This window comes from Lissotriton helveticus, chromosome 2_1 (assembly GCF_964261635.1).
Source record: "Lissotriton helveticus chromosome 2_1, aLisHel1.1, whole genome shotgun sequence".
NCBI lineage: Eukaryota > Metazoa > Chordata > Amphibia > Caudata > Salamandridae > Lissotriton > Lissotriton helveticus.
The window spans coordinates 1,570,403,635-1,570,416,660 of NC_136059.1; the positions used below are offsets into that span (position 1 = coordinate 1,570,403,635).

Here is a 13,026-nt window from a genome sequence, read left to right on the forward strand (position 1 = left end):
AAGTTTACTACAAAGCACCTTTATTTGTTGAGAGGGACGTGAGTATTGTACTGGATTGCGTAGCAGGGGGGAAAGCACCAGGCATGGATGGAATTCCGGCTGATATTTTCTTATCTGATCGGAAGTCCTGGTGCAGCTACTTTACAATGCTGGCTAATGCAGTGGCTATGGGAGGGAAAGTGCCTGCCTCATGGAAGGGAGCCGAAATAATCCCTATATATAAGAAAGGTGACCGATCCCTGGCTAAAAACTATAGACCCATTAGCCTGATTGATACAGCACAAAAGCTAATGGGTCGATTACTGCAAAATAAACTGCAACAATGGATCGACGAAAACAACATTCTGTCATCTTATCAAGCTGGGTTCAGGCCCCTAACTAGTAGCGTCGACCAAGTCCTCCATTTCCTAACAATCTATTGGAGAAATGTTATCCTGAAGAAGGGGACATTGTATGCAGTTTTTGTAGATCTAAAAGCCGCTTTCGACCTGGTCCCCAGGGAAAAACTCTGGCAGACCTTGGCGGACGCAGGCTTAAACCAGGAATTGCTCACACTCCTCGTTCGCCTGCACGAAAATAATTTTGCAAGGATACGATGGGGCAAACAAGGAGATGTAACTGATCCCTTTCCGGTTGAACGTGGGGTGAGACAAGGGTGTGTCCTAGCGCCAACCCTCTTCTCTATTTATATAAATGGTATCGTTGAACATTTAGAGAAGATTGCTAGTGACGCCCCTGTAATAGCCGGCTCCCGTGTGCCAGTCCTCATGTTTGCGGACGATACACTTTTACTCTCCCGCACCCCTAGTGGGTTACAAAAAGTAGTTGATGCCTTTGGTGTATATTGTGATGAAAGGGGCCTAGAATTAAATACTACTAAAACGAAATTCATGTGCCTCAATCTGCAGTCCTCTTTTAAGGGTGTAATAAAATACAAAGGAACACCATTAGAAAGAGTGGACTCTTTTTCATACCTAGGTATCACTCTGCAAGAAAACATGAGCTGGAAGCAACACATAACCACAACCTTACTAAAGTTTAGACAGCTAGCAGGCGCTATTTCGTTAAAACACCGTACTTCACTGACAAAGCCTGTAAACTGTGTGATGGAAATTTATTCCATGAAAGTCCTGGGGGCTTGTTTATATGGTTCGGAACTATGGGGTTTTTCAAACCTGAGCGAATTGGGCCGAGCAGAAAATAGGTTTTTAAGAGGGATCGCAATGGTCCCCCAAAGCACACCAACAATCCCGTTAAAACTAGACCTGGGGAGAAAATCTGTTGAGGATGTAGCGAGGCTCCGGCCCCTCCTATACTGGAGACGAGTTATGGTGACCCCAGAATTAAGCCACTATGCAGCAGCATTGATGGATGTCATCAAATTTGATCGTTTCCATATTATCCCATGGTTAAGGGAGTTGCGGGGGCTCCTTACAAAATTGAAATTGGACTATTTATGGGACAACAAAGACCTAGCTTGCTTTCCTACTAAGGAAAAGCTAAAAGAGCTATACTGGGAAATGGTATATTTTACAATGTTTAGTGACAGCACAAGCGTAAATTTAACATCTCGCTTTTTAAATACAAAAATGTACCCCTCCTATGAACCTTTTTGGGACCTTATTGAAAAACCATACGACAGAAAACTTTACTTTCAATTTCGCATTGGTACACTACCTTTGAATGCGTTCAAGAAGCATTGGTCCCCGGCATGGGATGAGAATTGTCACCATTGTAAAGAAGAAACTGAACACATTGCCCATTTCTTGTTTTGCTGTCCACTGTACTCGTCCCCTAGACGTAAGTGGTTAAATCCAGTGTGCTCAAAGTTGGGTACCCGAAGCCATTCCGAAGCCCTTAGGATACTCGAAACAGATTGTTCAACATTGTTTGTGGTTGGTGTAGCAAAATTTTTGGCTTGGTCATGGCTAATCCGTACCCGATCATTAACGGCTATTGCATTACAATGAAATTATGTATATCCTTAATCTTGCTTTTGCGACATGGACCATTGTCCTTTGTTTTTTAACCTAGAGGAATGTTACTTTTTTAAAATCTAATAATGTGTTGTAATTTTGACGTACTTTTTACTATGTATTATTCGACATTTAATGTTTAATATGTATTTTTAGAAGTATTTTTATATGTAGTATTTATTGTATAGGGTTAGGTGAATGCTTTTATGACAAATGTCGAATAAAGCTTTATAAATTGAAATTGATTACTAGTTTGATTTAGCAATTCTAGTATATTCAAATAGTTCCTTTTAGTTGATCTGAGAGACAGTGTTGGATTGTAATTGTGATATAGTAGTCAAGCGCAGTCCAACGCAGTTTTCCGCTGCATGTACGCACTAGCAAAAGCAAACTGACCATGCTATTGATCCAGGTGAAGCTGGAGTGGGTCTGTTACGAACAGTTCTCAGTTGCCAGATTTCAGCACTTTTGTTGGTTGCATGTTTATACAGCCTTGCAGTGGGGAGGCCTTGAATTTGAGTTGGTTTTGCAGTTAGTCATCCAAATTCAATGCTGTGGAGGCAGTGCCGGCCTCCAATGCTGCGGGCCAATAAACCACATGCACCGTCTTCTATTGGCCTTTGATATTTTTAATGGTTTTTGAAGGGGATATCAGGACGCTGTAGTGGATCATCACTTTTTTGAGCCTTCTTTAGTGACCCTAGAATTTACTTTATCTATGCTACTAGATTGCCTGTGGTATAGACACCATTTTATATGAGAGATTATACTGCATTCCTGCGCAGTGCGTAATCTGAACCGCCCATGGACCACAAGATGACCAAGCTTTGTGTAGAAGCGATGGGTGAGGAGACAGCACTATGCTATTCACCACTGTTCTCTGCTGCTGCTCTAATCAAGCACATACATGCACTGACATTCACTGTGTCGTGCAAAGTAAACAGATCAGTGTTTTGTTATTGCCTAGGCGGCTGTGGCTACCGGATTCATAACTTCCACTGCAGGCATTATAGCGAGTTTAAGCACATAATTCACACAAGACACACAATTGTTTGGTCTTACTATCTCGATAATAGGAGGACTGGTAAAACAGTATCTTGGTTACTTGATTTGTGTTGGGAGCAGCATTATCCTTTTATTTATGTCTGTAGCAGGCCCACAGCGCCATTTTCTGCACACCGCTTGTATGCCTATCACGGTCCAGTTACATTCATGTGGGTACAGGAGATTAGATAATGTTACTAGTGCCCTGTATACTTATTTAGCACTGCTCGGGTCTTATGTGTGTGTCTACGCTGCCCGGATTGCAGGTTGGAGCTCCAAGGTGGTGCTCTGGGAATGCGTAGGCCTGTCGTGGCCACACACTTCACTGTCCGCCTCAGGTTCACTGTTGCGACGACGATACACAGTGCAGGTACTGTTTTGGTGTCTAACTTCTTAACTCCTTGGTGTAGGGAGGGCTGATGGGTTCTTCACTGAACTTAGTGAGGCTTGTTGTAGTCCAGCATGGTGCTTATAATGGGTATTGGCAAAGCCAAATGATCTTGCCTTTTGGACCTCTTGATAATGCAGTTTGCTGATGCTGTGTTACATTAAAATTATTTTGCCAATGCTGCACAGCATTGAAGGGGAATGCTTCACCCCTCCCCCCATGTTCACACCTTAAGAATATCTCAACCTACTTCTCTCTTTTTGTTTAATTTTATTTACCAATTCAATATAGCAGACATTACTTAGATCATCACAAAGGGGAAGGAACACCACAGACGCACACAGCTAAGAGAAATCAATACAGAGTACGGGTGGAGAAGACAGCAGCACCGTGAGGTCAAAGGAAGCACTCCGATGAGAACGAGCACAAAGAGCAGAGAGAGAACCATAGACGCTTGACAGCTGGAAAACACAGACTCATGGAGTGCTTAGGCAAAAACATACAAGAGAGCAGTGCGGGAATGAGAGAAGCTCATAGACGAGAAAGAGCAACGCAGAGCAGGAGGGGGAGAGAAAGAGTAAGCTGGAAAACACATGCAAAAGTGGAGTGCTTAAGAAATAAAGTAGGTCCCCAAAAGTGAGCAGTGGAAAGACGCAACTAAAGGGGGAATGATCCATTTGAGGGACAAACACATGATGGACAAGGCAAGCTATCGAATAAGAAGCAAGCAAATGACAGTGACAAAGCAAGCCAGTCGATGGTAGGCAAAGGGCAGGCTTTAAAGCCACTGTAAGATGAGGTCTTTGCAGCCAAACAGCTTGCGCTGTCTGGTAGGCTTGACATAAAAAGGACATCAAGGGTAAGGAGGCAATAGGGGAGTGCAAACACAGTACACAAGGAAGATAGCAACATGAAGTGTACGAGAGTTTGGGAAAGAAGCAGAAGAAAGAGTTAGGAACACTCAAGAAATGTGGGCTGGTATCTGGCATGGGATGAAGCACCGAAGGAAGAGAGCTGGAAAACACATGCATTCTAATGGGCAGCTTAACCAAAAATAATAAAAATAGATCATTAAAAGCAAGCAGTGGAAGGATACAAGTCAGACAATAAAATGGATTGTAAAGAGGCTATGCTCCAGAGGAGGGACACATAAAAGAAGAGGAAGGCAAACCATTGATTAAGAAGCAAGCAAATGAGGCTGACAATAAGGTCAACCAATGGCAAACAATGGGCAGGTGGTAAGCTCACTAAGGTCCCAACAGGTATTTCTTAAGTAATGAGCATGCACAGCAGGGCATTGAGACAACAACAGTGTTTATTTTGCTGAAAAGAAAGTCATAACCTCATTGCTTCCTAGAGATTTTTTAGATTACTTACGGGAGGTGGCACGCTGCACACGGGGAGATGCTGTCCACTGAAAACTACAGAACACCCTGGAACTTGTTGAGTATTGCAAGCAGGAATATGCTGGCCTGTGCAAAGCGGTATCCCATGGGGAGCAACTGTAGTCACCGTATAGGAGACTGGTACAGAGCCCTGGTGAATCTGCATTGAAAGAACAAGAATAGTCTTTAGAAATAAAGAAGAGCACATTAGTCAAAAAATGATCACAAAGTATTACTAGTAGTCGCATAGAAATGTTAACAAATATAATAGTTTGACAGTAGTAGCTGGGGATAATTTCACTAAGCTTTACTTTCACGCTACAACACTTATCTTTTCCCCTGTTAACAGGTGCATGGTAACACGGTGCAGCAGTCAACAGTTTGCTAAAATTTCTTTTTGGGAGTTCTTCCTTTTGAGCTCTATAAAAGCATTTGATTGAGGCAATAGACCATCTGCAAACACACTGCAGATCGCAGAACACACAAATTCAACATCCACCAGGTAAAAAGCTGAAAGACAAAGCAACAGGAAGAAAATGAGTTACTTACCTGTAACTATAGTTCTCCAGTATTGGTATCTTTCAAAGCTTTACATGCTTGAGGAATTCCCAGTAATCGTAGTGGGAGTCCCACCATATCATAACAAAGCAGTATGTATGATTAACAAACTATAATGGAAATTAACATTCACTTTCATAGCCTATGTCCTTAAAAAAAAAAAAAAGAACCAAACTTCAGCGAATCAGCTAGAATGCAGTTACAGGTAAGTAACTAATTTTCTTCTCCAGTATTGGATCTTTCATAGATTCACATACTTGAATCAGAATAGCAAGCAGTTACTGTATTTGAATACTTTATATCATTAGCACAAATACTGGATGGTGGGTAGAAAGCTATACAAGATATACACCTATACAATTTAAACCAAAATATACGTTTATATAATCCCATAAAAACAGGACCAAATTTCATAATCCAAAGAACGCACCTTATGGAAATAAGTGTGGTAATACAGACTGTCTGACTACTGCATCACTGCGCTGTGCCAAATCAAAGCAATAATGCTGAATGAATGCACGTACATTGTTGCAGGTCGCAGCACTGCATATTTTCTCCAGAGGCACTTCAGTAAACAAAAGCAATTGAGATGGACATTGTCCTGGTTGAGTGCGCACTGGTTTTTGATGTGAGCAGTTTACCAGTCTTCGAGTGGAAAAACTGGATTGTGGCTGAGATGAACAAGTTACTTACCTTCGGTAACGATATATTTGTAAGAGACATATATTAGTTATAGCTTCCTAACCTCAGAATTACACCCAGGCGTCATATTGGATCCGGAGAAATTCTTTCATAGCAGTACCACTGCGCGTTGATAAGTGGCGTCGATCAACTCTGCGTTCATCGCTGGTGTCGTGGTCACTGGGGTGACGTCGCGGTATCTACTTAGACGCCGCCCTCGCACTCTGACGTCAGTTCTTTAAACGACAATCCTCGCCAGAAGCACAAAGCCATGCAAGACACTGACCACTGGTGCACAAAAGTAGGGCTCTGAAAGGAGGTCCTTACCCCAGAAGTCAGTTCGCAGAACGGGGAGGATGGGTGGGGCGGTAAAGAATCTATAACTAATATATCTCTTACAGATATATAGTTACCGAAGGTAAGTAACTTGTTCATCTGAAAGACTGTTAGTTATAGATTCCTTACCTTAGAATAGATACCTCAGCAATACCAACCCCGGAGGTGGGTCTGTGAACTAAGTGGCCAGTTGTAACAGCTCAGGATAAAAGACTCTTCGTGCCCAATCCGGAGCTACAAGAATGACTTGGGCACGGTCGAGCTTGATCTTCTTCAGCACTCTGGGCAGAAGTGGTATAGGCGGAAAGGCGTATAGAAGACCGCAACTCTACTTGCGACAAAAAGCGCCACCAAGCGAGTACCGCCATGTAAATTCCAACGTGCAGAACTGCTGACATTGCACATTCTTTTCGGTGGCCAATAGATCTAACCAAGGCTCTCACCACTGCTGAAAGAGACCTTGCACCACCTCCGAGTGGAGACGCCATTCGTGATCCATCATGCACCTGCAGCTGAGTTTGTCCGCCCTGGCGTTCAGTGAACCTGTCAGGTGTTGAACCACCAGGGATATGCCCTGGTGTTCCAGCCATGTCCAGAGGAGAAGAGCCTCTTGACATAGGGTCCACGACCCCACGCCGCCCTGTTTGTTGCAGTACCACATGGCAGTGCTGTTGTCTGAACACCAGCGCTACTCTTCCCCGGACAGAGGGAAGGAATGCTTTGAGTGCGAGTCGAATCACCTAAAGCTGCAGAAGGTTGATGTGCAGCTCGGACTCCGCCGGAGACTAGAGGCCACTGATCTCCACCTCCCCCATGTGGCAACCCCATCCCAGAAGTGATGCATCGGTCTCCACTGTGAAATCTAGTTTGGGAAGGAAGCGAGATCTGCTGTTGACCCAATCCTGGTTTGTTAGCCACCACTGCAATTGGCGTGCAGTGCCCTCCGAGATCTGGACGGAATCGGAAAGATTGCCCCAATGCGGTGCCCACTGGAACTTCAGGTCCTACTGCAGAGCCCTCATATGCCACCTGGCATGATGTACCAGCAAGATGCAGGAGGCCATGAGGCCCAGCAGGTGCAGGGTCATTCTGACAGAAACTCGGGATAGAGGCTGAAAGATCGGAATCCTAGCCCGAATATCCCAGACTCGCTGCTCGGGTGGATAGGCCCAAAGCTGAGTAGCGTTCAGAACCACTCAGATGAAGAGGAGCTTCTCGAAGGGACTCAGGTGTGACTTTGGCACGTTGATAGTGCACCCCAGCGAATGCAGGAGGCCTGCCGTAGTCTGGAGGTGGGAGACGACATCTAGGGGTGGACCCGCCTTCAACAGCCAGTCGTCGACATTGGGGAACACTGGAACCCCTGATCTGCGCAGATGAGCTGCGACCACCGCCATCACTTTCGTAAACACCGAGGGGTGCTGGTAAGTCCAAAGGTGGAGCACGGTGAACTGAAAATGCAAGTGGCCTACCGTGAACCGTAGGAAAAACCTGTGGGCTGGCAGGACGAGGATGTGGAAATAGGCATTCTGCAAGTCCAACGCTAGCATCCAGTCTCCAGGGTCGAGGGCAAACAGAACCTGAGCCAAAGTCAACATCTTGATCATGTCCTTCCGGAGGAAGCAGTTGACATCCCGGAGGTACAAGGATGCAGGCCCTTATCTTTCTTGGGTACCGGAAGGTAATGGGAATAGCAACAACGACCTACTGGCACAGGGACGTGCATGATGGCTCCCTTGGCCAAGAGAGTCGCAACTTCCTGGCAGAGAAGGGCCAAGTGATCGTCGGACATGCGATGAAATTGAGGGGGCATGGATGGAGGGGTTGTCTCGAAAGGGAGGGAGTAGCCCCTTCGGACTATCTGCAAAACACACCAGTCAGACGCGATGTTCCGCCAGTGGGGGAATCCTGCCACCCACTGGCGATTGATGGGCCTGAAAGGCTGATCTAGGAGGGTTTGGAGGCTGCTGCAGAGGGGGCAATGGTGGACTGGCCCGCCCGCTGGACCCCTGACCCACAACGGTGGGATTCAAGTCACCGGCTGCGCAGAATCGGGACAGTTTGCGCAGGCCTGTGGCTCTGTGCGGAACGTAGCGGGGCACCCCTTCCGTAGCCACAAAATTGGAGATAAGCAGACTGCACTGGGCAGGAGGTGGAAGCAAGGCCGAAGGTTCTAGCCGTGGCCCTAGAATCCTTAAAGCGCTCCAGCCCGTCGTCTGCCTTGTTGCCAGACAGGCGACTGCCATTAAAGGGCATATCCAAATGCGTTGCTTGGACATCACCCAAGAAGCCAGTGGACCTCAACCAGGCGCAGCGTCTCAGTGCTACAGACGTGGAAATCGTCCTGCCCAGAGAGTCGGCGGTGTCCAGCCCACAATGGGTAGCAAACTTTGCTGCGTCTCTCCCTTCGGCAACAGCATGGGAGAGCACTGCCCGGGCCTCCTCCCGGCAGTACCTGCACAACTGTGTCCCACACCGAGTGGGAGTAACGGCCCAATGCGGTGTTGACCGACTGCAGTCCCAAGCTGGAGAAAGAAAACATCTTATTCCCAAGGTGGTCCAGGTTCTTTGATGCCCTATCAGGTGGTGCATTAGGGAATGCACCTTTGGACATGGAGGCTTGGACTACCAAGCTCTCTGGGGAAGGATGGGAAGAGAGGAAAATGGGGTCGACTGGGACGTGGCGTCGGGCAATCATCCTGTCCACAGGAGCCCCTGTGTTGGGCCTGAACCAAGTGCCCAAAAGGATGTCCGTAAGGGCCTCATTGAACGGCAGCAGGGGCTCCGAAGAGGCCGCTGCCAGCTGAAGCACCTTGGTCATGACCGCCACTGTAGGAAGCTTGAGGTTTAGGGCCTTGGCTGCCCTACTCAACACCACTGCGTAAGACACACCATCCTCCGTAGCCATGGTAAGGGAAGAAAGTATGCTAAGTTCTAGGGAGGTATTCAAACCACTAGCGTCACCCAACTCCTCTATCCAGTCCGGTTCCTTTAAATGGTCTGCAAGAGGGTCCACAGAGTCCTCCTCACCCTCTCCTGGTAGTCACTCAGGGTGGTAGGAAATATCAGCGAAGAACAGGGGTACAAAAGTATCAGTCGGTGCCGGTCCCGACGTCGAACGACATCGGTCTGACTCCGTGTCCTCAATGAGGGGGAGGCCGGGCCGACGCCGGCTGGGGTCACAACCACCGTCAGAGGCAAGGGAGGTGTCGTCACTGAATTTGGCGCCGTAGGAAGTGTTACGAGGTCGACCGGCATCGATCCGGATCCAGGCCTGGATCCTTGGGGGCCCTGCGCGCCAAAGCCGCCAGCATCGAAGGCCTAGAGCCCCCAACCGAGTCGGCGGGGCCCGAAGGCGCGCCGGCGGAGTCAGGCTGCCCGAGGATGGAGTGCTTGGCTTCGGAAAAGCTTCAAAGCTGGGCAGGGGTCACTACGCTCCCAGAAAGGGAGGGAAGGCCGGAGACTACTCAACAGGCTCCGCGGGCGGAGCCAGACAACTACTTTCCGCTTTCCACGTTGCTTTGGCCGACGGACGGGGAGAACGCGAAGAGCGACGATGCTTCTTCGCCTTCTTGTGCTTCGACTTACCCCAAGACTTTGATGACGAATGGTGGGGGCTCCACGACCGGTCCCGCAACCTCCCTCTCAACCGGGATCTCGAACGGCACGGAGCGGACTGCCGTGCCTCAAGAAGCTTTTGAGACCTCTCCTGCAAAGACTTTCGGTTCATGGCCCGGCAGTCGGAGCACGACTTTGGGTCATGGTAACGCTCCAGGCACCAAAGGCACACGAGATGCGGGTCCATGACCGACATCAGTTTGTGGCAGGAGTCATAAGCCTTGAAGCCGGTCCGACGTGACATCCCTCCGTGCACCTGGAGTCGATCGATTCAAAAAAGGTGTCAACAAAAGCCGCCAAAACGGAGTCAAAAGGTGATTCGAGGTACCACTTTCTCCGGATCTGCGCTGGCTGGCATGGAAAACGAAAGAACTGACGTAAGCGTGTGAGGGCGGTATCTAAGTGGATACCGCAACGTTATGCCGGTGACCGCGATGCCGATGATGAATGCAGAGTCAACCGACACCACCTATCGATGCGCAGGGGTACTGCTAAGAAAAAAATTCCCCAGATACAGTCTGACGCCTGGGGGTAATTCTAAGGTAAGGAATCTATAACTAATAGTCTCTTTCAGATCCACCAAGCGATGGTTGCTTTTGTGACTGTAGCACCCTTACGAGTGTGTCCCTCTGAGACTAAGAGCTTGTCAGTTTATCTTATTCGTTCAATGCAATGCAGGTAGAACTTTATACATATTTTGATATCAAGGGTATGGAGAGACCATTCCACTGGTGAGGGTGGGCACAGAAAAAAAGTCTGTAATATTATAGGCTCAATGAGGTGAAAGTCAGAAGGGATCTTAGGAATGAACTTCGGAATGGTTCTGAGAAGGACAGAATGATCAATGAAACGCAAAAAGGGTTCTTGTGTAGTGAAACCCTATATTTTACTGAGCCTTCTGTAACGCAATGTAATGTAAAAGGCATTTCTAAAGCGCACTGCTACTCCAAGGAGGGTCTTGGCGCTCTGCACTTCCAGTGGAGAGAAGTGAGAGAAGCTACATCAATCAGTTAGAAAAGGCCATATTTTCAACTTCTTCCAGAACTGTGGGGTGGATAAGATACATCTTAATTCCAAAGGAAGTTTATTCCAGAGAGAGGGTCCCAGAAAAAAGGAGGACCTGCCCCCGTTCTGGAACTACGAATCCAAGGGAATTTGACCAGAGAAAGGCTGGCTGAGCGCAGACACCTGGAGGGAGCATAAAAATGAATTCTTGCTCTCAGGTGCCCTGCGCCTGACTGATGCAGAGCTCTTTGGATCAATAGCAAGGTTTTAAAAATAACCCTCTTCCTAATAGGGAGTCGATCCAGCTCTCTAAAATAAGGGGAAACTGGAGTTCTCCAGAACAAGCCGAGAAGCGTTTGGCTGCTGCATTTTGAACCACCTGTAACTGACTGAACAAGTAATCAGGTAGGCTCAAGTACACTGCTTTACCATAATCAAGTATAGATGTTATCAGATTGTGTACAACCAGTTTCCTTGCAGATAGGAACATAAAGAACAAGTTACTTACCTTCGGTAATGCTTTTTCTGGTAGATACAGTATCTGCCTGTGGATTCCTCACCTTGTGAATATCCCCTTGCATCAGCAACATTCGGAAATTATTTTCGTAGCCTCGCGCCGACGTGGACTTGGACGTCATAGAGACACGGCATCGCACGCGACTCCGCTGACGTCACTCACGCCCATAATAGGCCCACGCCGGCGTGATGACATCAGTTCCGCCCTTTTTTCCGTGCCTTCGAGGCACACGGACGTACCAATGACAGTAGAAATATACATAGCATACACAGTACACGATAGTCAAAGTAACACACACAGTGTGAAGTCAGTGCAAGAAAACATTTGAAATAACCCATTTTCTTTGACCATAAAACAAATACAATACAGTTATTCTGGTATAGAAGAGTGGACAACGGGGAGGCGGGTGGGCCAGTGAGGAATCCACAGGCAGATACTGTATCTACCAGAAAAAGCGTTACCAAAGGTAAGTAACTTGTTCTTCTGATAGATACATCTGCCAGTGGATTCCTCACCTTGTGAATAGATTCCCACAGCAGTCCCCACTCTCGGAGGAGGGCGTCCACTCTCCTAAACCAGAAAATCCTGGAGGACAGAGCGCGCAAAGTGGCCGTCCCTCCTCACCTCAGAGTCCAAGCAGTAATGCTTCGCAAAAGTGTGGAGGGAGGACCAAGTTGCGCCCTTACAAATATCCTCTACAGGAACACCTCTAGACAAAGCCGAGGTTGACGACATAGCTCTTGTAGAATGACCCTTATACCCTCTGGAGGTTCCTTACTGGCCAAAGAGTAGCAGATCTTTATACAGAGGATGATCCATCTTGAAAGAGTTCTTTTATGAACCGCTCTTCCTTTCTTGCAGCCAGCAAACCCAATGAAGAGCTGGTCATCCACACAACAGTCTTTAGTTCTGTCCAGGTAAAAAGACACCGCCCTCCTAGGGTCCAGACGGTGTAACCGCTCCTCCTCCTTGGAAGGGTGAGGGGGAGGATAAAAGGAAGGGAGGGTAATGGATTGTCCTAGGTGAAAGGGAGTCACCACCTTAGGGAGAAAAGCAGCCCTGGTCCAGAGAACCATTCGATCAGCATGAATGGTCAAGAAAGGGGGCTTGGAACTAAGGGCTTGAAGTTCACTTACCCTCCTTGCCGAGGTAATTGCGACAAGTCAAAAACCTCATAGGACACTTGTGCAAGGGCTCAAAGGGAGCACCCATCAAGTATGTTAAGACAAGATTTAAGTCCCATAGAGGCACAATAAAGGGAGTAGGAGGGAATTTATTAGTGAGACCCTTCAAAAATCTTAAAACTACAGGAGATTTGAAAAGAGAAGGCTGGTCCGGCAAACGTATAAACGCCCGACAAAGCCGAGAGATAACCCTTGACTGTGGCAACAGCAAGCCCTTGCTGCGCCAAAGAGAGAGCAAACTAGAGAATATCAGATAAATGGGCTTTCAAAGGGTCTACAGACTTCTCTCCACACCAGATGACAAATCTAGACCACCTATACGAATAGATGGACT

At 47.4% G+C, this 13,026-nt stretch overlaps 1 protein-coding gene across 5 annotated transcripts in view; it reads right to left on the reverse strand.

Moving 5' to 3' along the window:
• RNF38 (ring finger protein 38) overlaps positions 1 to 13,026 on the reverse strand; it is a 745,333-nt gene that overhangs the window by 302,078 nt on the left and 430,229 nt on the right. For all 5 annotated transcript variants that reach the window (XM_078676542.1, XM_078676544.1, XM_078676543.1 and 2 more), the window contains one exon: positions 4,786 to 4,953. In XM_078676542.1, coding sequence (XP_078532668.1) covers positions 4,786 to 4,953 — 168 coding nt within the window. The remainder of the gene's footprint in view (positions 1 to 4,785; positions 4,954 to 13,026) is intronic.